General features: G+C 36.7%; 1 protein-coding gene across 4 annotated transcripts in view; it reads left to right on the top strand.

Moving 5' to 3' along the window:
* Window positions 1-15,002, top strand: part of LOC138060897 (splicing regulatory glutamine/lysine-rich protein 1-like) — a 37,538-nt gene extending 22,536 nt beyond the window's left edge. For 3 of the 4 annotated variants that reach the window (XM_068924556.1, XM_068924559.1, XM_068924560.1), the window contains 6 exons: window positions 1,048-1,162; window positions 3,727-3,846; window positions 4,553-5,131; window positions 10,640-10,735; window positions 11,409-11,547; window positions 12,708-15,002. In XM_068924556.1, coding sequence (XP_068780657.1) covers window positions 1,048-1,162; window positions 3,727-3,846; window positions 4,553-5,131; window positions 10,640-10,735; window positions 11,409-11,547; window positions 12,708-12,860 — 1,202 coding nt within the window. In that variant the 3' untranslated portion in view covers window positions 12,861-15,002. The remainder of the gene's footprint in view (window positions 1-1,047; window positions 1,163-3,726; window positions 3,847-4,552; window positions 5,132-10,639; window positions 10,736-11,408; window positions 11,548-12,707) is intronic. The other variant, XM_068924557.1, reaches the window with a different exon arrangement.
* The last annotated feature ends 7,922 nt before the right edge of the window (window positions 15,003-22,924 follow it).

The following is a 22,924-nucleotide window of genomic DNA, read 5'->3' as shown; positions in this document are numbered from 1 at the left end:
ACACTTTCCTTATCTTCAGCAGATAAATTTTATCCCTGTGCTACACGCTTGTTCATGCTGGCTCAAGACCATATGCATCCTCATAGCAGATGGGATCAGAGAATGAATCTGGGTTAAAACTTCACATATTTTAATGGACTTTTTTCACCCAGATTAGTTCCCTGATCCCTGTTGAACATTGAAATGGCAGGTCAAGGAGGAAGGTGTTGGTGGGTTGAAAGGTTAAACCTCCATTTTTAGAGCTGGTTTATACTGATTTAAACTGATTGCAAAACCACAGCATAAAAAATTCTCAACTTATTAAACTTGGAATTGAGATCACACTTTTTCTTTTAATCAGTGAGATTTTATTGTTCTTATGAACAAACCCAAACTTTTAACTTACGTAAGTTAGATGGTTCTTTTTTTTTTGAGTTGGAAGAAAAATAGCTCTAAAGTTTCCTTAGTGTTAAGCAGCAGAATAATAGTCTTCTGGAGTCTGAACCAAAGTCTGCCAAGGTCACTGCTAAGCTTTCCATTGACTTCATGGCCTTTGGATCAAACTTTTCACCCCCTTCTCTCCACCCCTTCCTCCCCCAAGAGAATGTTTGAGGAGTGAAACAAATATTTGTACAGTGGTTGGAATATTTAAAAGTCTACAACGTACTAAGCATTGTTTACATTTTATGCACATTTTCAAAATTATACCCTCTAAATTTACTCTATTCTTCCCAGGCTATTAAAAATAAAAAGTATTTATATTAAATAATATACCAAGAGGAGAACATGTTGTAATCTTGTTCTTTGTGGCAGCAACATACATCCCATTCCTAATAGAGCTAGCTGTTTATAATTATCTGGTTTATGTGTACTGCTGCAGGATGGCTGCACTCAACGAGTATATGCAATGACTTTCTTGGATGTTTCTGAAGGATATTTGCAAAGAAGGAAGATGTGCAGAGAGTAGGCCCCTTGCACTATATGTGGTACATTCCACTTGTGCCAGATTGTTAACTGGGATCTTTAAATGTTCTGAGCTTACACTGCAAAGTGGTTTTTTCCTCTCAGAGTCTGGAAAGAGCAGTGAAAGAAAAGGCGGTCGATCTCGTTCCCATTCTCGTTCAGAATCCAGGTCTAGTTCAAAATCCCGATCTAGAAGGAAACGATCTCACTCAAAGCACAGGTAGGTATGTTTTTTCTTTTGGATGAAGAGATCATGTTATTTCTCTTGCGTTATGTTGTTTATTGAGATTTCTTATTTGGTTATGAGACCAAAATCACTGTGGAGGACATTAATAACCTATACTAACGAGATCAGAGTAACTGGGATATTTGTCTCTGAACAGACACTCTTTCCTTCAAAATGCTAAATGCATTCAGGATTATTTTTGGTTTTAAAAAAAACCCAAAAAACTAAAGGGTACAATTTGTGGCATGTAGCATAACCTTATTTCATTTTGTGACGTCTATATTTTAAAAATAAATAATTTTCTGATTTTTGTGGATGGAGCATTTAGTTTGCTGTTAACTCCTGGAACAGGTAGGTTGGCTGGTTTTGCTGGTAGGAAATTCCTGATGTCCCGAACTTCTAACCATCTAGTTAACAAATGCAGGTGTTTCTATTTACTGTACTGTAAATGTAAATGCTAATTTTCTTAGAACCTAAAAGAAAATGGTTTTGGAGACAGTTTTTGATTCTTCAGAGTTTGTTTGCTTTGTTAAATGTGTTAAGTTCTGAATAGTTCAGAAACAGGCTTTGAACGTGAGAGGAAAAAAAAGGCTGTATCACCCTTGAAGGTTATCCATTAACTTTTTTCTCAAGAATGAGACAGTGTTGATATGTGAATCTTAACAAATGCTTCATGAAATCATGGTTTGCAGTCTCTGAGTGTGAGGAATGTCTCCTGAGCATTTACATAGTCAATCTAATGATACTTGACTACATCAAATAGCAAAAAGAGAAAGAAACTCAGAAAAACTCAGTATGTGATTGATAATTTACATTTGAAACAGTTTAGTGTTGTCAGTATTGCAGTGATAGCTCTATTACATCCTTGACTTTTAAGCAGCTAGAGTACTTTAACATACAGAAAAGCTGACCATATCAGTAGTATTACCAGAGAAATATGAACTAAACGCGGACTTCAGTTTTGTAATACTGGCTCCCCACAGTACATGTTATTCAATGACAGCAAAACATTGGGTACTTTTTTACTGCTAGAAGGAGGATTTGGTCAGTTCCTTCTTTCATGCTTCTCTGCTGTTTCTCTAATTCAGGACATATTTGATAAACAACATTTGTTTTGTGTAATACATAACATTGCAGTAGATGCAAGCTGAATTGAGTTTTAGAAGATAAATTTACATTTTTCCACTTCCAGAAACCCCATGCTTTGAACAACTGTTGATAATAATGTTTTGGGTTGGGGTTTTTTGGGATAGATTTTTCTGTTTGTTTTTGTTTTGCTCCTGTCGATTTTGAGTACATACTGAAACAAGGGCCAGTCTGATCCATTGAGGCAACTTCATCCCTAAGGATAAACTTAATTTACCCCTTGCCTGTTTTAGTGGTTTATAGCCCCCGCTAAATCCTTTCATCTCTATTATATACATTTTATTCAGGAGGTTATTCTGACCAAATGTTAATTAATTTACTCTGTAATTAGTTTGCACTTTTGCATCACTATGTGGAGCAAGCTGTAGGTAAAAGAATGGTTTCCTATTGGTATACCTTACTCTGTCTGTGCATCTTGAGCTGCAGAGGACAGGTGGAGCTGGTATTTTGTGTATCTTCCTTTCCTTCAGGATTTATTGAGTAATAAACATGGCCTTTTTGTCTTTGGTAAGTTTAACGTAATGGTACGTTGACTGCTTGGACAAGGTATCACATGATGTGTCTTTTGAAACTTAGTATTCAAATGCGTTTTTTAGTTATTTTTCTAGGGGATATGATCCTCCCAAAATCAGGAATACTTGGAGAAGAAAAATATAGTAATTTTTTTAAAAAAAAAATTTTTGTTTTCTTCATCAACTCTGAGTCTATACTATGTATATTTATCAGAAGACTTTAATAGATTTCTCCTGGAGTATTTGAACATTTGCATTCCTTGTTTATCATGTAGTAAGCATTCATTCTTTTTTGGGAATTCTCATCATTCAGTTGAAAGGGTTTGTGAGCATGGATTTGAAAAGGTAATTTGACTAAATGCTAAATCACAGGTAGTGTTTTTTTAAAGTTCTGTTAAATTGTAAAGCTGGAGAAGCAAGCACAAAGAGGCCAGTAAAGCCATCTTACTTCAGAAACGAAGACTTCAGTACGTGACTGAGCCTGGAGAAGAAGAAAAATGTAATTAATTATTTTCACAAGTTGCTAGAAGTTTATAGTAGATTCTATGCAGTGTAATTTATTAAGGAGGGTTATCCTAAGATGATATGAATTTATATTTTTCCAGAGCATTCATGAAGGTCATAGAATTTTTTTAGTATTCTGTGCTGTGCTATTGTAATAAAATACAAGTTTTATTTAAGTGGTATATTGTTTTGAAGGGGAGTGTGTGCACCTGGTAAAACTTCAAGTATAAACATTTCTGAAAATACTGGTAGGCAGTACAGTACTGAGGTGAAAACTGTATATTTAATTTCCTTTAGTGAGGCAATATTTATGTTTTTTTTTCCCCTCAATTGACCTAATTTTTATGAAGATATGAAGTTTCAATATTCAACCTTTTTTCTTCTGATGTTGTTTAGAAGTAGATCTGGCAATAGATCTCTCTCAAGACATAAGGACAGACGGAGATCCAGAAGCCCCCTGAAAAAACGATCTAGATCTAGAGAAAGGCGGAAATCAAGAAGTCGTTCTCGTTCTCGGTGAGTTTCCATTCCTAAGAAATGACATCGTTCTTTTTATGAGCAGTGGGGTGGGGTTTTTTTTAAGTTTTTTTTTTTTATATATAATTTGCAAGATTGAGAGATTGTCTCAATTGAATTTTGACCTTACAGTCTGCCTTTTGAGATAATTTGTTAGGTAGAATTTTATTCCTGTTTTTTTGTTTCTATGTATACACTGATGTTGGACTTTCAAGCAGTTCCAGGATACTTATGTGAGAGAACACTGTTGAATTAAGATCTGCTCAGTCAGCTGCCATTTTTCATGTGGGATGCCTTATTCTGCAGTCCACTTTACATGGGCACACTTCCTGTTAGGAAAGTATAAATTTACACATTGCAGTTTGTCTCATTCCTAACAAAATGTAGAAAAACCGTATGTATATTAACATAACTTGTGAGGTGAAGAAACACATTCTCTCAAAGCGTAATGACATCGCTCAGAAGATCATGGTTTCATTTGGTTTGCATCCCCCCTTCCCCAATATGTTTTCCAAATTTTTCTTGGCTATTGAGCCTCTCCCCATGGCAAATGGGGGTGGAAGATTGAAATGTTGCGTAATTATTATTTTTTAATTTGAGAGCCATACTTTCTGTTGAGCAATTAATGTATGTTATAGGAGTTAGTTGTAACTTTTATTAGAAAGTTCAAAGATGAATTAATGGATTTGTATTTGGCTTTTCTCAGGGACAAGAAAAGAGACAAAGAAAAGGTCAAGGAAAAAGAAAAGGCCAAAGAAAAAGAGAAGGAGAGAGACCGCGACAAGGAGAAGGAGAGAGACCGCGACAGAGATAAAGAAAGGGAAAGAGAGCGAGATAAAGAGAGAAACAGGGATAAGGACAAGGAGAAGGACAGGGACAGAGAGAAAGAGAGAAACAAAGATCGAGAGAGAGTCAGAGATAAGGATAAGGATAGAGACAGGGACAAGGATAAGGACAAAGATAGGGACAGGGACAAAGAAAGGGAAAAAGACAAAGATAGGGACAAAGACAAAGATAGAGAAGAGGTGGACCAGAACAAAGAAAAAGAAGGAGATGCTGAGAAAGAGGGGGAGAAGGACAGAGAGAAGTTGAAGGACAAGGAAGGAGATAGGGACAAAGGAGGGGACAAAGAGAAGGACAGAGACAAGGAAAAGGAAAAAGATGAGGAGAAGGAGAAGGAGCGAGAAAGACAAAAGGAAAGAGATGATAAAAAGAAGAAAGAGAAGAGATCCAAAACACCCCCAAGAAGCTATAGCTCTTCAAGAAGATCTCGTAGCTCCAGCAGGTTTGTTGTTGAGAGTTTTTTTTGTCATGCTTTTTTTGGACCTACTGGTACAGTGAGGCACTGAGACATACACGCATCCTAATTTGCATGTGTCAATATTAGTCTTACTTACTAATTCAGTTTTTATTCTTTCTATTCTGTCGATTTCCCTATAAGATAAAATCTGCTGCAAAGAGTTCTGTATGATACCTGATAGCCTATAGTTTCTTGGGCTGCTGATGCTTACCTTTCACGTAACTGCATACTACAGTCCTTGAGGACATAAGTAGCTGGTTCTTGTCCCATTTCTCTGTGTTACAGCCAGCCAAAAGTTTTGATAGAGGGGCATCACACATCTTCCTGTCCTGATGAAAGGTTGGAGTCATTGTTACATAGTTCCTTGGTTGCTTACAAAAGAAAAGCTATATTCAAAAAGTAAAAAGTATAAGAAAAAAATATAAACAAAATTATATTCAAAGCTGTAGTTCATATCTGTGTGGTATGGTGTTTATCCATAGAGCAATGTGTTGGGCTTACTAAGAGTTGGATGGTAGCATTTGTCGCTTAGCCACCTTAGGGATGGCAAGCTATGAAATTTTCTTGACTGAGTGTCTGAGCAGTAAGAGGCAAGCATGTCGCTCAGCTGGCTGGCTGGCCAGCTATTCAGAAAGGGAACATTTCTCAGTTGGAAGATAAGGGTGTGCCACTTAGATTGTTAGATGGCCAGGTAGGTGTTAATGTTTAACATATAACATTCCTTAACCATGCTGACAGTAAACAGGAAAGCAGTTGAGACTAACATAGCTTTTATGTTTGCCTCTGGGAGAGGGTACACTGGGGGAAACCTGGATAAATTCAGTATAGCAAAAGGAGACCATGAGATTGATTAAAAAGCTCGGTAGGTGAAATAACCCAGTCATATTCTAAATGCAATTAGTAGAGCATTGTATCTAACTCAAGCTCAGAAGCTTTGATGGAAAAGGTCCCCTCTGAAAACCTCAGTAATAACAGAATTCAGTAAAGAAAAACGTTGAGTTAGGAATTATTACAGAAGTAGTGTAAATTGTAGCCTGATTGTATTAGTTTCAAAGTCAGGCTATTGCATTTGTTTTCACATTGATATCTCAATCTGATATGTGATATCTGAAAAATCAAATTTACCTGGTGCCTTGAGAGAATGAAATGCTGGATGGATTGGGAAAAATTCTATGTAATAGAAACCCCTTTGCTGGACAAAAGCATGATTTCCTTAACCCTCAAAATCCAGGAGTTTGTGGTTCATATAGTATAGAAAAGGTCAAAATGATTCCAAGACTTTTTGTTTGGGTTATGTGAAATGTCCATGTTGTTTTGAAGGTTTATGGGAAAAATACTGTGGTTTCTTTGAGCATATGCTGCTTTCTGTCTTAATGTGTTTTTAACATTATTTCATGGTTTGAGGCCCTGCATAGGCTAGAGAGAGTTCTGCTGGCTCTGAAAACTTACGGTTTTCTGCCTGTATGCCCCAGGAGTGCTGAAATAGATACGTGAAAGAAAAGGTTTTGAGGAGCTTCACAACGTATAGCTTATATAAGAGCCTTGGTGGAAGACTTAGTTCCTAATGTCAAATAGCAAGTGTTGTTAGCTGGATGTTACAGACAGTTCATACTCTTAATTTTCAACGATTATACTTGCTCGCCTTTAAGTATCTTGCTAATTTAGAACACATTGTGGAAGACTTAGATTCCATGTACTTGGGCGGAGAATTCTAGTGAAATTTAGTGCAATTATTCTAATGAACTCACTACAATGCCCTACTTCAGTATGAAGTTAATACTACTTAAAGATGCTACCAAACAAGGGTAATGTTTTTTTTAAAGTTGTAAGATGAGAGAAATGCACAGTTTTTTGTCCATATTGCGAATACTTTCTTCAGAAGTAGCATTATCATTCGGGGTCAATACTGAGGCCAGTACTGTTTAACATCTTCATGAATAACCTGAATTGTGGGATAGAGTGCACCCTCTCAGCATGTTTGCAGATGATACAGAATTGAGAGGAGTGGCTGATATACCAGATGGTTGTGCTGCCTGCCATTCGGAAGGACCTCGACAGGCTGGAGAGTTGGACCAACAGAAATCTCGTGGAGTTCAACAAAGGGAAATGTAAAGTTCTGCACCTGGGGAGGAAGGAATAGCCTCATGCAGCAGTACAGGCTGGGGAGGAGCTGGCTGGAAAGCAGCTTGGCAGAAAAGGACTTGTGGTCCCTGGTGGGCACCAAGTTGAACATGAGCCAGCAATGTGCCCTTGCAGCGAAGAAGGCCAACAGCACCCTGGGCTGCATTAGGGAGAGCGTTGCCAGCAGATGATTAAGGGCTTGGAGCATCCATTGTACAAGCAGAGGCTGAGAATGTTGTGACTGTTCAGCCTGGAGAAGAGGAGGCTCAGGGGGTTCTTAATCAATGTGTACAACTACCCCATGGGAGGCAGTAAAGAAGATGGAGGCAGACTCTTCTCAGTGGTGCCCAGTGAAAGGACAAGAGACAACGGTGGCAAATGGAAATGCAGGAAATTCCATTTAAAATTGAGAGAGAACTTTTTGTTTGTTTGTTTTTCTTCTAATGGAACTGGTTGCCCAGAGAGGTTGTGGAGTTTCCATCCTTGGAGCTATTCAGAAGTCAGCTGGACACTCCTGAGCAATCTGTTGTAGCTGACCCTGCATGATCTGGCAGGTTGGACTAGATGATTCCCAGTGATCCCTGCCAACCTCATAGATCCTGTGATTCTGTAACAAGAAGTTGGGCTGTTGAGTCCCAGTTAAATTGTATTTAAGGGTGTTCCTTTACTTTGGAACTTTATCTAACTGAAACGGTCGCAAGTCAATTGGGAGAAGGATGTCCACCAACCTGGCATTTCAACTGCCTGGATTTACGCTGCAGAGTTGAGCTTGGACCACTTTTAAAGATGCAGATCCTTTCCCTTAGAGTACAAGATACTGGACAAATAGTATGCCTTCCTCTGGGAGGAGAGGTGGAGGTGGAACAGAACATACAGGGCCTACTAATGACTAGGCTGCACCTGACCTTGCTTTACTGACAAACAGCATGCTAGTACTAGAAATCAGATGGATATTTGTCATTCCTAGCTGAAGGAAGAAACATAGATCAGAGGAGAAGAAAGATCAGGCTCCTCTTCCAGAAGACGGCTACAAGCTAGCAGAGGAGATATGTAGGGACTTTATCCAAAGCCGACTTTTGGTGGCTGAAGTGATATCTCCCTTCATAACCAAAAATAGTGGCAAAATTTGAAAGTGACTAGTAATATCAAATCTAGACCACCTTACACCTTAAATATTGCCTGTCTGGGTGTTTTTTTTTTTTCCATTTATGCTTCTTTCTACCTAAATAAGGTAGAGAGGGGACCCAGTGTATTTCACTGATAATTTCTGCTGGCATTAGCAAGGCGTGGGTTCCATCAGAGTCAAAAACAATCTTTGTGCCTTAATTAAGAACAAACTGAATATAAACAGGTTAAGAGAGACCTCTCTTTCCAGGAAGTTAGTCTGCAATGCCATTGTTCTGCTAAGTGCTGCTACTTAGGCACAGATTTTAAGATATCTCTCTACCCCAAAGCTTCTGTCTGTCTCAAAATTGAAAAATTCTAGCAAAGCTAGGCAGAGTGCTGTCCCAAGGCAAATCTCATAGCCATTCCTAGATAACTCGATTTAAATCAACAGGAAGTTGCCTCCAGTCATGAGCCTGTGGGATTTTTTTCTTTGTAACAAGGATGTTAGTTCTGTATCCGATTAAGAGGGCAAAAGACAGAGGATCACCATCAAAGTTTTCAAGCTTCTTTTTATGAGAATATCTTAAGTTTTGCTGTATTAGTATCACTCGAGGGTGTTAATAATACAGGCACCCAAAACCAGTCATATAGCCAAATGTAATGTCATAGAGGTAGGAACAAGTATTGTTAGACACACTTGTAATTCTTCATCTTGAAAGCTGAAAAGCAGAAACTGAAAATATAGATTTCATGAATAACAGTTTACGGTTTGAACACAATTAAAGCACTTGGTTACTCATGGGTGCATAAGCAGGAAAGCAGAATAAAGAGGGGATGTAGTATTACTGCTTTATGTAGACTGTATGAGACTGCTATCAGAATAATATATTTATTTCCAGTATCATCATTTGAAAAAAGTAATGGTAAGTGTGAGGGTATTCAAAATAAGAAGCATGTTAACTAGTGAGCAGCAGGTAAAGGAGTGGGGGGTTTTCTCCGTGATTTTGAGGCCACTTTATCTTTTGGCTTATTCTGAAGATCAAGTCAAAATTAAAAGCTTGCTTTACAAATTAGTTATGAAATTTTGTCCTGTACAGCTTCAGGAGGTCAGACTACATGATATTGTCAAAGAGTGTGAATTCATAGAGCGATACAAGAAATAACTTAATATTTCCTTTTATAATTAATCTAATAACTGTAAATTTCTTGGTCTTTCTAAATATTGAAAAAATTAAGTGTGAATTGCAAAAGCTGGAATACATAATTGTAGCTTTTGTGCCGTATCTTAAAGTTTAGGTTTTAACTTCCCTATTTTCCTTTGTTTCTTCCTGTCCGCTTTTCTTGTTCTATAAAGAGGTGATAGAAAAAGGTCATCTTATTTTAACAGATAGGGTCTACATTTACACTGAATGAAGCTTTACTTGATCCATTTTTGCTTTATTTTAACACACACCTCAGTATGCTTGCAATCAGTTATTTAATGTTCAGGCTCCAGAACAGCAATTTCAGCAAATTCTCTTTATCCATACGAAACAGCTGTTTAGTTAACTATTGAGGGTTCTGATTTACCTTTATTGGACTTTAGTGTGTTGTAGAATAATAAATATGGTTGTTAAGCTGGACAGCTAGGAAAAAAATAAATATTAACTTCTCCATATTGGATTTTTTTGACAACAGTTTGAGCTGTATGCTGTGCTGTTTGGTTCTAACCCAGCAAGCACAGTGGTTCAGGTATTCAGGAGTTAAACTTAAGTTATGCTGAACTGGGGCTCCAGTGATCTTAAACTTCTAACGGTAAACTTTGAAGTTCGTGTTGTTCAAGTTATGCCTTTGTCTTAGTGTGGCTCCTCATTCAATTGGATTCTTTCGCTGATTGAAGAAGCTGTTACTTAATATAATGTTTCTGGTTCCAGTGTGTTTCCGTTGATACTAGATACAAATACAAGCGTGCGAGGATAAACAAAAAGCTCAGCTCTGACAGGAGGACAACTTTTCTCCTATTTTCCACTTCCATTCTTCCCTTTTCCACCAAACCGAAACATACACAAAACCTAACATATCTTGCTTTGTACAATTCATATATTTTTGGTGATACAAATATCATTTGTATATCATTTTTGGTGATATTTTTGATGATGTTAATCTCCAGGGATATTTGTTTAGTCAGTTGTCATGTGAAATAATTTTAAGAGCTTTCCGGTTTTTATGCAATTTCTGAGCTTATTATTTGCTTAATTGCTGATCTTGAGTTTCTTGGTCCTGCAGAGAAAGGCGTAAAAGGAAGAGCAGAAGTCCCTCCAAGTCTCCTAAAACATCCAAAACAACGAAAAGAAAGTCTTCACGAACTCCCTCTCCAAGAAGGTAGATTTGATTTACAAGTTACTGGATATTAAAGGTGGAAAAAGTTTTAATATCAGCATTGTTAAATGAACTTGATTCAATTTGTGTTTCTCTTGGATGTTTTTTGTTATGCAAGCAGCTGTTTAATAATCATCATTCACATTTTTAAGGAAAGTTCAGTGTTTTCAGTAATGAGAAAAGGTGGATGCAGATACTGTATTGAAAACAATTTGGGAAATATTTTCATTGGTTTACTGTATTTGAAGTAGTTGTCTCAGATGATTGCAGCTGTTAGGATGATTTAGTTTTTAAAAAAAAAAAAAAAAAAAAGACCTTCATGGATTTGAGCTGTGGAGTGCTTTAAACTATAATGTTTAAAATCTGTCAGCAATCCTGACAGTACAAGCCTGTCATCAGATACAATTTAATTTTCTTTTTTCTTTGCAAATACCATGCATTTTGAACGTTTGAGTTCCTTAGCTTTCTTCTGTCAAAAAAAACCTTCTTATGTTTTGGGGATTTTTGGGAAAGCCCCCACTGACGAGAGAATAATTTGCAACTAAATGGCCTGAAGGTTGACTGAAGCTTTGCTGAAACTTTGTAAACTCTGCAGCTTTCCATACGTTGTTATATGCATTGGTAGTAATTTGTTGTTTTAAATCAAACTTCTGATTTGAGTAAAAATTTTCATAAGCAGGAACAAGAAGGAGAAAAAAAGAGAAAGGGATACAAACAATGAAAGAAGAGAAAGAGAACGCTCCACCTCCAAGAAAAAAAGTAGCAAAGAAAAAGAGGGAAAGGAAAAATCTGAGAAAAGCACCACTACTTTGAAGGTAAGCTCTGTGAGTAAGTGATATGCAAAGTGGAGTGATTATTGGAATTCCTTCCCTTTTTTCCTTTTCCTTCCTCCCCTTTTTTCCTTTCTTTTTCTTCCCTCTCTCCTTTTTCTTTTCTTCCCCTTCTCCCTTTTTTTCCTTTTTTTCTTTTCTCTACCAAATTATGTCCAGTTGAGACACTTGGATTTCACTCTTGTCGTCAGGAGCCGTGAAAGTCATTCTCCAGTTGATGTTTGTAGGCCCATTTGATTACGCTCCGTGTTTGAACCTTACTGGGCCTGTGGGAACTTCTGTGAATAGGTTACAGAAACACTTTATTTTGGTTTCTCTCTTTTTCTGTTCTATGCCGTATGTTAGGAGTTGCCTGGTTGCCCATCTGAATGAGCAGGCAGGAAGCAGATTGTGTAGCTAAGCAGCAGAGTTCAGGGATAGCTTGGCTGTCAAGCTTAAAAGATTATTCTTACAAATTTTCTTTCTGCAGTTCAGCCTCTCCCTGGCTGTTTTGGTCCTGGGCTGCATGTAGGTCACTGCAAGAAATAAAGCTAAAGGGTTAGATTTGGGGAAGAGAAGCATGGAACTTTCCTTTACAAAGTAGAAGGTGATGTGATTAAGAAAAGAAACGTCTTCTGATTGCTTAATCTTAAAATTGGAAAAGCAGCCTGTCTTTGTACTCGTAATTATTCAATTGCTATCAAACAGCTGGCTCAGGTAATTCTCTTATTGGATGCTTTAGTAATTCTGTTACCCAAGACCTCTCTTAAAACATCGTGGTTTTAAGAGAAAAAAATCAAAAATACAAAAGAAAAAAATCCTACTTTATTTAGCAATCATAGTGAAGTCTTAATTTCTGGAGTCGTTTCTCATAGGTTTCATGGTTTCATGGCTGTGTTTTATTTCAGTATTGATGAAAAGGCATAAGGCAAAGATTTCTGGGGTGACTTGTTGTTCTGAGTGCCTAACTTTAGCCACTTGGAAAGAAAGGAAGCTTTTTAAAAACAAACAAGCAAACAAAAAAGCTGAGACCTATTTTTAAAAGTTGGTGACACAAGATAGGCCTATAGAATTTGAGGCAATCAAAATATCAAGAGTTGCTTGGAAGTTATGTCCTATAATGCTGAGAGTGTGATTTCTTTGAAAAATGATTTTATCTTTGGTAGGACAAAGATCACACTAAAGAGGATCAAAATGCTGAAACTGACAAAGAAGTAGACAACAGAGATATACAAAGGACAGAGGAAGTCAAACTACAACAGAATGGGAACTGTCAACCAAATGAAGAAAACCTCTCAGTTAAAATGGAAGAGGTTTAAAGCAAAGAATGGACCTCTGACTCAACTAAGGAGAGTGAAATCCAAAGCTTTTTATTTCCCAGAATGAGGAAGAAAATGTCAAAGCAATCAACTTGAACGTGTTGATAACATACTAGTAGCTCTTCCAATTCTTGTGATAGCTTTGTTGTCCTCTTGCTGTAAAGCAAGAGAGCACGGACCAGTAGTTATACCATGAAAAGGCAGATGCCATCAGAAGTATTCATCTCTGAAAATTCCTGCGTTTCCATGATGGCTGTACTTATTTGTAAAATGATTTATGTTAAGTTTCACCATAAGCTGTTGCAAATAAGTAGAAACTGAACGATGTAAACCTGTACTATCCAAAAAAGCTGAAGATATGCATTGAAAGTTGTTTAAAATATTGCTTGTTGATGAATTTTTGTATTGTTTTACCTTGTGGGTTAAAAAAGAATCCACAAAAACTTCAACGTGTACTGTTTGATGTGCTTGGAAATGGTGCATAAATATTCACACTTTCTTTTGTTGTAAATGACAACTATAGAAAAAGGGGTTTTAAGGATAAACACAGTTTTACGGTTCTTATGTTGAATGCCCGCTGACTAGTATGTTTTTCATTTGCTCACTGCTTGAGATTTTTTGGTTTTATTATTTAAAATAATTTCTTACTAATAGCCCTAAAATGAGTATTTCTTTTAAAGTATTTGAACAATGCATGCTACTTTTCTGTTCCTAAAAGGAACATTGCCATGTTATAGATAATAGGTTAGCTTTACTGGGTTATTTTGGGGTTGTTTTATTTTGTCGTTTTCTTTTGTCCTTCCAGAAGCGAGCACATCTGTGTGATATTATCAGAACTTACAGCTTCGTTTTGAGCCGTACTGCAGTGTGTCTGTTCAGCTGCAAATAGTACAGGTGCCATTATTAAAATAAATTTTCTTATTTGTTGAAGAAAAAATATGGGAGCACAAGCAGAAGCTTTAGTGCCTTCTTAAAATGTGGTATTTTCTAGAAATGTATATGTGCTATTACTCATTTTCAGCTAAATCTTACATGATCTCTATTGCTATTTTGCCACCACCGTACTGTAGATAAGAATGCAAGTGGTATGTCAGAACAGTTGTTTGATTCACTTGTTAAAATACTAAAGCTCCATTTTTACTTTTATTTTTTAGAAGAGATTTATAGATGAAGCAAAAATGCATTTTGGGGACCACCACTGTACAAAAGTAGTAGCTGAATACAAAGCATTCTCTTATCACCTACATCAGAGACAGCCCTTTAAACACTTACTCTACATTTGGATGGCCTTAATTGTTAACCTCTCCATCATTTTCTCTTATACCTGTTGAGTGATATAAAAGGAACTGTATGCAAAGCTTAGGGGGGAAAATAGTTTGGAAAAAATTATCTAACTTACACAGGAGTTATATGATAGAGATTCTTTCTTCATTCTTTGGGGAGAAAACATGTTAGAAGAGAATGACACAAAGCAAATACTTTGTCAAGTGAAAATGTGGCTTATGCTCTCTGAACTAATTTCGTTAGTTTCATCATTGTGACGTTTCTTAAGAGTCATACCTTTAAAACTTACTTATACCTGAAATCAAGTAGATTATTTTTAATACAACTTAATACAATCAAATGACTTAATTGCCTTACCTCATGGGAAGAGTTATTTCTGCCGGTTTAAAAAAACTGAATAGCATATTAGTTACTTGCTTTCAATTTGATTTTTTTTTTTCCTTTGCATAGTTAATTCTTATGAAAATGTAAACATATTACAGGGAATGAAATATTGCCCAGTTCATAAGGTAATGAAACCTGGTTTGATTGTGAAGCTGCTTAATCACTCTTCATTTTTGATAGGATTTAATGTTTCTTGCCACTGTGTACATTTAAGACTATAGAAAATGCTTTACCATGTAAAGTATAGACAGTCATTTTTGTGATGTTTAAGCCACGTGCTGTTGGCTGGTAAACAGCTTATTCTGATAAAAGAATGACAAATCTGTATGCTTATAGAAAGACTGTGAAGGATTGTGTCTTGCAACAACAGCTGTCTTATTTATGATGTGTAAGTAGCATAGAGCAAAGAGATTGTTTGTATACTTGTTATCTTTGGTACCATTTCACTAATAAAATTAAGTATTTTAGAGGGAAGTTTCTGCTGATACATCCTTATTAAAGGAATATTTTTAGTTGATCATCTACTCTTATTCAGGAGGTTTCTTTGATCTGCAATGTAGGTACCAGTTAAAACAAAAAATATTGTCTTTTTAAAGATACTATTTTAGATATTAAAGCTAATCTTCTCCCTTCTTTGAGAGAAATTATTAGAATTCTTGCAATGTATCATGTTTCAGTCCATATTAGTTTGATTTTGAGTTCTGTTATCCTGAAATTGCATAGTTCTGCATATAGCAGTTACAGAATGTGAAAAAGATTGCACATAGTTAGCTAAGAAAAATGCCTTTGAACATTGATAGGATGGCAGCCTTACTAGCTAATTTATCACAGATGTAGTTCCGTGTGCAGCATATTATTTTGTATTGTGTGTGATTTAATGGTTCCCTTAGAAAAAGTTTTTAAAAGGAAAATCTACAACACACCCACACCAAGCCACGTTTTCCTACAAATCCTATATTTTCTGGTTTTGTTTGTAAATACTGTGGGGAACTGTGAGGTTAATTAATTTCTGTCTAATCTTAGCAGGTGTTTTCTGGGTCCTTATTCCTAAAAACCACCACTAGAGAACGAATGTCCAGCAGTATGCCTGTCTTCAGTTGGTAGGATAGTGTAGCACAGAAGTGACGTTCCTGCTTGCTCCACCAGGGCTGTGCGTCACCCAGTAAACGTGTCCATCATCCACTGGAAATCCATTGCCTTTTTCTGACAATTCTCTTTGCTGAGTTGCCATGTCAGGTTGTTTGCTTTTGAGCTTTATAAATGAGATGAAATTGGGTGAAATTTTTAAGAACAGCATAGTTCATGATAGCTGTACTGGTTAAAAAGTTTCACTTGAATCAGCCTTTAATTGAAAGTGTTGTGACGCTCAGTTGCTCAGAAAAAAGACTGTATGGTGCCATTTTGCTCACAACATTTAAAATGCACGTGCAGAGGCTTCCAGTAGTGACTACAGTTATTTTACAGCTGTGTTTCTGTACAACAGATAGGACTTTTCTTTGCAATTTAGAAGGAGATGGGAACAGAAGATAACTTTTGGTGGACAAAATAATGGCCAAGCTCCAAACAGAGATGGGTGTCATTTTTATAAATCGATTGAAGACAGGTGTTATGAGGGATGAAATTTTGTTTGCAGACTGTGATAACTGGTACGGTGGGTAAAGAATCTTCTCTTTTTCCGATTCCAGAATTAGAACTAAGGAAAATTTCAGTCGCCTTTGAGCTGTAAACTAGAAACATCTGAGGAATGCCTGCGATATCAGAGACACATGGGTTCTGCCTACCCATTAGTCATCAACTAATTTCTTTGCTTTGCAATTTCCAATAGATACAGCTGAACTAGCTCTAAATTAGCCAGCTGGCTAATAGCAGCAACTTGCGAACAGCTTGGATCCCAAAATGAGCTGACCATTTGAGTGTTTGCTGCTCAGAAGGTAAACTCTGCAGTCAGTATCATGCTTTGCATTGCTTGCCATTTGTTTGCTAGTGTTCTAGCAAACACTATCTGATTTGTGGGGTTTTTTTTTTAGTCTAAGCAAAAGATAACAAGTAATGGCGACTCTGAATAATGCAAATTCTTACATACTCCATACCGGTCCTGACTACTCTTTTCAGTTTTTTTCTTTTTTTTTTTTTTTTTTCATTCACCTGTATGACACTTCAAGCAGTTAATGCTACAGTGGTGTGTGTATCCTGTACTTTGATTTAGATCTGAAGCATGTCTGCATGCCTGTCTTTTTGTCAGTTTATAAAGAAAGAGGATTAAAGCTCATTAATTTTGCTAGCTATTCATTTGAAGAACAGAAATCATCTTGAGTTTTGTTAATGTTAGTCTCAAAACTGCATTACAATGAGTGGTAAAACTGGAAGAATTTTTAAATACGTGAATTCTGAGCAACAACAGTATTGCAAATCAGGTCATATTATAGGTTTGTCTTGCCATTTGGTGATATTTTCAGCGATATTATAAGCGCATTATTGCCTTTGCTATTATTATATTAAAAGTGAGAATTGGACTTAGTGGCACATTGCTGAGAGGTGTAAATGGCTGAAATAATCTAAACCAGTAGGTGCTTCGTTCAGAGAGATCTAGTTTTCTTCTCGGAGACTGGAATGTGGACAGTTGAAATTTGTAGATAATGTTAGTGTTATTACCTGAAGAGAGTCTAAAACTTAACTTTGTTAGATAGTATGTAAGCAGAAAAAAGTTTTCAGTCTCTACCTTACATTTATTTTTATACGTTGAAAAGTGTAATTAAAGTAATACTGGAAACTAAAAGCACTCTATGAAAGGAATTTTTGTTTAATGTAAGATAAATACCCTTTCAATTGTGGATATTTTATTTTAAACTTCTTGAAAACATCTCTGCATTCAGTATTGAATTTTACTTCAAATTCCGGAATGTTTCATTAGTATGTAAGCCCCGTTGCAGGCCCTGAGCACGGCAGTGGGGGGAAGGAGGGTGTTCCTGCGCCGTGTCTTCAACAGAAAACAACTTCAGAAACTTCTATGGCAACATCAAGAGGCAGCTATCTTCCTCTGGTTTGAGGAGACGTTGCTGTAACACTTTGATTCTGTGCTGTTTGTTAAGCAAACACTACGGTTGAGAAAGTGTCTATCAGCTCCAGTTTTTACAACTCGTTTTTTGAAAGCATGAACTCTTATTGTCAAAGAAGGCAAAAAAAATTTGCTGTGGCAGTTTTATGATTATTGAGCCTAATACCAAATTACACTGATGGTAAAAATGAGTTTTTAGCTGTTTATATGTTTTCTCCTGGGAAATTTCCCCCTACATTTATTTTTTGATTAGTTATGGTTTTTTTTATTCTAAAATAATCTAATGCTGATTTTGACACAAAACTTAAGATTTTTGGCATACAAAGTATGTTTGACACTAGTCATGTTAATGACATTACTATTCTCACATTGACAAGGCTGTGACTCATTTTTGACCTGAAGAACTGTTACCAGCAATGGTAGAAGAGCCATTTAGTCTTCCCATTCACTCCATCCTTGATGTCCTTAATGAGGCTGCCAGTTCAGTAGCTTTCATGCTGAAAATGTTGATGTGCTAAATAACAAATCTGAGACAATTGCTAAAGCAGAAGTCATCTGGTTTTCATTTAATGACTAGTCTTTTTTTAGTTTTAAACTGTTGAGTAGAAGGTTTATACATTTACATTACACTCAGACTTGTGATAATTTCATCAGATCTGTGTTTATTCACAGCGCAATTTTACAACTCTTCTATTTTTATCCTTATTTTCTTTGCTAACTAAATGCCAAACATATTTTTTAAAAATTGTTCTAAAAAGTAAAACCCTCCTTAGTGTAAAGATTTAGAACTAATTCTGCTGCAGTGATGAGTAAAACATGGGCTCCTTAAAATTGCTAACTGCATAAATACCTAATTTTCATAATTAAAGGGATGAGTGATCTTCTCTGGAAACATCAAGGGAGTAATTTGACATGAGCAGTTCATGTAGTTAATCAGTAGTTTCTTTCTGGTATTTATCTCTGTGATACAGGGGCCATAATTTGTTTTATACATCGCCTACTGCAATCTGCATTTAGATATGACTGGGGAGCCTAAGAACTACAGGAGCAAAAATGCTATTTTCACTTCTCTAAATTTGGTGTTTCTGGTAAAGTAGGTCTTTTAAGTTTAATAAACATTTATTCAAACTTTTTCTGTGTTGACAGAGTTATCTGTGGTATCATGAAGCAACTATGAAATCGTACAAGTAAAGAAACGTCAAACGCTGTTATTATGTTGTTGTTTTTGTAAATAAATGATGCCCCAAACGTTTATTTGTGTCATAAACTCTCTTCCACTACAATCAGATGTGATAAGTCAAATGTTTGTGAAGCAGTACTCTTTTTCTTTTTTAGGCTACATCTGCCCCAGAAAATCAGGTGGTTTCTTCTCCACAGGAACGCTATTTATCATAGCTCCATCAGGGAGAGTGCTCTTAAGCAGTCCTCTTAAGCAGTAAGTTAATGCATTTGGCTCTGTAGAATTGTTTGTCAAAATTCCTTCTATATAAGTAAGATCAGGAGTTCATGCAGCACTTTTAATATCAGCGGTACGTGTCAATTTATTGTCATGGGTATTTTCATGTTAAAATTCACTGTGTTCAACACTTAGGCTTCTCTATCAGTTTGTGTAGCTTGTAAGAATCTAAATAAACAGAGGATGGCTTAGAAGCAAAGGTTTAAGATGTGCTCCTCAGCACATTTTATGCTTTGGCTTGGTTAGTAGGGATCTGACCATGAGATTGAGAGAGCTGTCATGTGTGTAATGGATCTTGTGGCTGATTTAACTCCTCTTAGTGGTCAGATTGATTTAGCCAACAAATCTGTGGTCTGGATAATTGCACTTCAGCATGCTGCTCCTCTGAATGTCAAAATGGGAAAAACAGAGATATAAGCAACATATTGAGATGATTTAGCAATGGTTCCAAATCATATGTTGCCTATTTAAATTATATACTTCATAATTTTTGTAAGTAATTACTCACTGAAGCAGTAAGTGTAGAAATAAAAGGATAATATTTTTAGAACTGGTGGCTGAAAAAAGACTGAAAAGTGGCAGTCTTTTAAAATCAAACTTTTTTTTTTGTACATGCTTTGTTTTGCTAGCTTGTTTTGCCTTCTTGTTTTAAGAAAACAGGCAGGCATAAATGTAAGCAGTAGTCTTTTTATAAATTTGCTATTTCAGTTTCAGACCTGAGGAAGATTATGCTTCTCCTCTTTTTCTCTCTGCAAATCTTAAATTTGTTTTTAAAGAAAAACTTTAATTGAAGTAACATTTTAAAGGGTTGATTCAGACTACTTGATTCAGGAGTTCACAGCAATTGCAATGGTCCACATACATTGTGAACATTGAACAAAATGTCCAATCTGCTTCCATTAGATTTGTGTATTAGTGTGATGGCCATCAACCTAACATTTCCCAAAGTTACTCCTCCACTTCATTCAGTTTTAAAGGGATACTCTTGTTATGTTACTAAAATTCATTTAAAACTTTCCTGAGCTGTTAAAATTCTGTTTCTCTAGTACCTTGGCATTTTCCTTACTAGCATATAACTCTCATGCATCCCAGTCAGCCTGCCTAGTCTAGTCTACACAAGGTATCCAGTAATACACTTGACTAGTCTGAACTATGCTGTAAATCATATTAAACCATGTTCCAGGTCAGCCTGAAGGCTGATCTGTATTTTTAGGACCTGAGATAGAACATAATACAGAGTAGAGATGCGGAGATTGTGGGCTAACCTCCACAAAGGATGTGGGTTGAATGTTGATTATGTTAATTGTAAAGTGTTATTTGATCTGACCAAATTCCATTTGTATCAGCTAGGAGACCCTATGATCAGTTACAGATCCTGTCCTTAGACGTACGATATGTTTGTTCTGTTGCTTAATCTCCAAAGAGGATGGAAAGATGACAGCATTTATGGTGTGGACCTGAGGGAGCTGGAGGCTGGTTTATAGTGTCACTTCTCAGATAATGTGGGACATTCACTGTTCTGTTCATTGCTCTTCTAATTTTCTATCAGGGACTTAGAGTACTTGCTTTGTTCAATCGACGAGTGGCAATGCTGACTATAACTTGTTGAAAACATACTTTAGAATCTTCTGATGAAAGAAAGAGTTGGATCTGGGTCATCGCGCTGCACTGAATGTATTAGAAATGGCCATTTACCGTGCTTTTATGCTAGATGAAAGATGGTAGACAAGTATTGTGTAAGCTCATTTTGTTCTAATAGATCAGATTCCTTTTGATCATTTTCACCTGGAGTAATTTATAATTCTAGGGAATGTAGTAACTCAATAGATCATAATAAAAGATAAAAATCCTGCTATGATTTAGGAACTTTCTGGTCCGATGTAAAACTCTATTCCAATAGTAGCTCAACAATTGGAGCATATTCCGTAGCAATTAGAAAGAGTAGTATGCCCCTTTTGAAGTGATCTTATTTCCTGGTCCCCTATGTCATCCTCTGCCTCTAAAAGAAAAGCTTTTGCCTTTATGATCTTTATAGAGAGACCTGTATAGAGATCTATAATTTTGTCATAGAGACAAAAATTATTCTTTTGGAGGCTAGATCAGTCTTTTAGATCATAGTTCTCCAGAGCTTTATAAAACCATTGAAACATCATTCTTCTCTCCTGCCTCCCGCACGTGTAGAAAAGCATGAATGGGTGTGTAACTGTCTAAACCTGCCGATTCCACTATTGATTCAAATCTTCTGATTTACAGGTACGCATGCCAGATGTAAAATGCATAGAGTTAGTGATCAAACGTCTTTGGCTATAGTACTGTGATAATTTATACCATAATAACTGTTGCCGATGCTTGATGCTTAGCTAATCGGAAGCCATGAAAATGTTCTTGGGTTTTTTTGGAGAATGGTGCTCCCTGTTCCTTTTTATATTATAAAGGGGTTGACATTTTTCCTAAAGAGTAAGACAAGATGTGAACCAGTGCACTAAGAACTATGAATTAAGATAACTTTGAGATAAGGTGGAAGACCAGAGGGTGTAGATCGTGAAAGATTAATGTCTATACTGATTGAAGAGGACTGCACACAGGGAAGCAGGGTGATTGCATCGTTGAGATAAAGGAATGGAAGTGATTTGCAATGAGGCCCTGCTACTATAGGGAGTGTTTAGGCAGGATGCTGATACCAGCCTTATACCGAAGCTTGGCTTTACTGCTGTGATCTGATAGCCTTGAACGTGCTATTCCAGTAAGCTGATGATCTCTTACTGTTGGATCTGTGGGCTGTTGTTGACAATATACCCTTCTTAACACAACGCTTTGAATCCATAAACAGGAACCCTCCTTTTTTACTATAGTTTTATATTTCGCTTATTAAGGCTTTGGAAATTGGAGTCTGGGATTTGCTGTAGCAATGCCTTGTTTTGGAAATGTTGTCCTTTGCTGCTACAAACATATGCTGGTTGTAAGTCCTGAGAGAGAGGTCAGCAAGAAAGGTCTGAGCTCTTTCAGGCTTGTTGAGGGAATTACAGTGGAGAAACAAAAATGATGAAGCCAGAGTCAGTACTGAAATCTCAAAAAATAAAGGTGTGATAGCTAGTGTGAGAAGTGCATCATCTTCAAGAAGTTATGCTATACTTCACTGAAGTATAAAAGTCAGGGTTAGAGCACCCTCTTTTGAGCTGTCACAGAAACTTTTCAGATATCCTTTGAAATACTGCATATTTAAACTTATAGTGCCATAGAGACTTAGTTACAAGCCTGCTACAAAAACCACTGCTATTTTTACCCTGTTATTGCTATCTTTAGCACCCTGATGCAGCAGTAATCTGCTAAAACACACTGGTATGTGATATACCTGTTTGTACATTAATAGGAGATATTCTGTGTAGGGGTTAGAAGGCCTTTTTAGTCAAGTCTGACAAAGCTTAAATGTGGACTTGGAGGCCATGCCATATTTGTTACCCGGTGCCTGCCTCCCCTGGTAACCTGCAGAAGAGGTTGGATGCCGAGGTGCTGAGCCATCCTGTAATAGAAACACTGCTTTGAAATGTCTTTATGTGATTAAATGGACTGGCACTTGAAGCTGGTGTTCTTGTACTTCTCTTGCCAGGTGAGGCCCGTTCTGTTATGGCATTTATTTGAGATGACAGAATTTGGTCTTAGACTGTATCTCGATGCTTTCAGCTCATCATCTTTCAGTGAATGGAGCTGGGGTTGCACACCCATCTGAGATGAAACTCCTCAGCAAGACTTCCTGGCCTTCAAACATTCTTGGTAAAATGTAAGCTTTGTCATTAATACTCCTTTTAAAATGTTTTCCTTTTATTGTAAGGTGCCTGTAAGAATTCTGGGGTCAATGATTCTCTGAAAAGTTAGTGATTTGCTGAA

The sequence above is a fragment of the Struthio camelus genome, chromosome W (assembly GCF_040807025.1).
Source record: "Struthio camelus isolate bStrCam1 chromosome W, bStrCam1.hap1, whole genome shotgun sequence".
Classification (NCBI taxonomy): Eukaryota; Metazoa; Chordata; class Aves; order Struthioniformes; family Struthionidae; genus Struthio; species Struthio camelus.
This window is presented reverse-complemented; position numbering and strand designations above follow the sequence as displayed.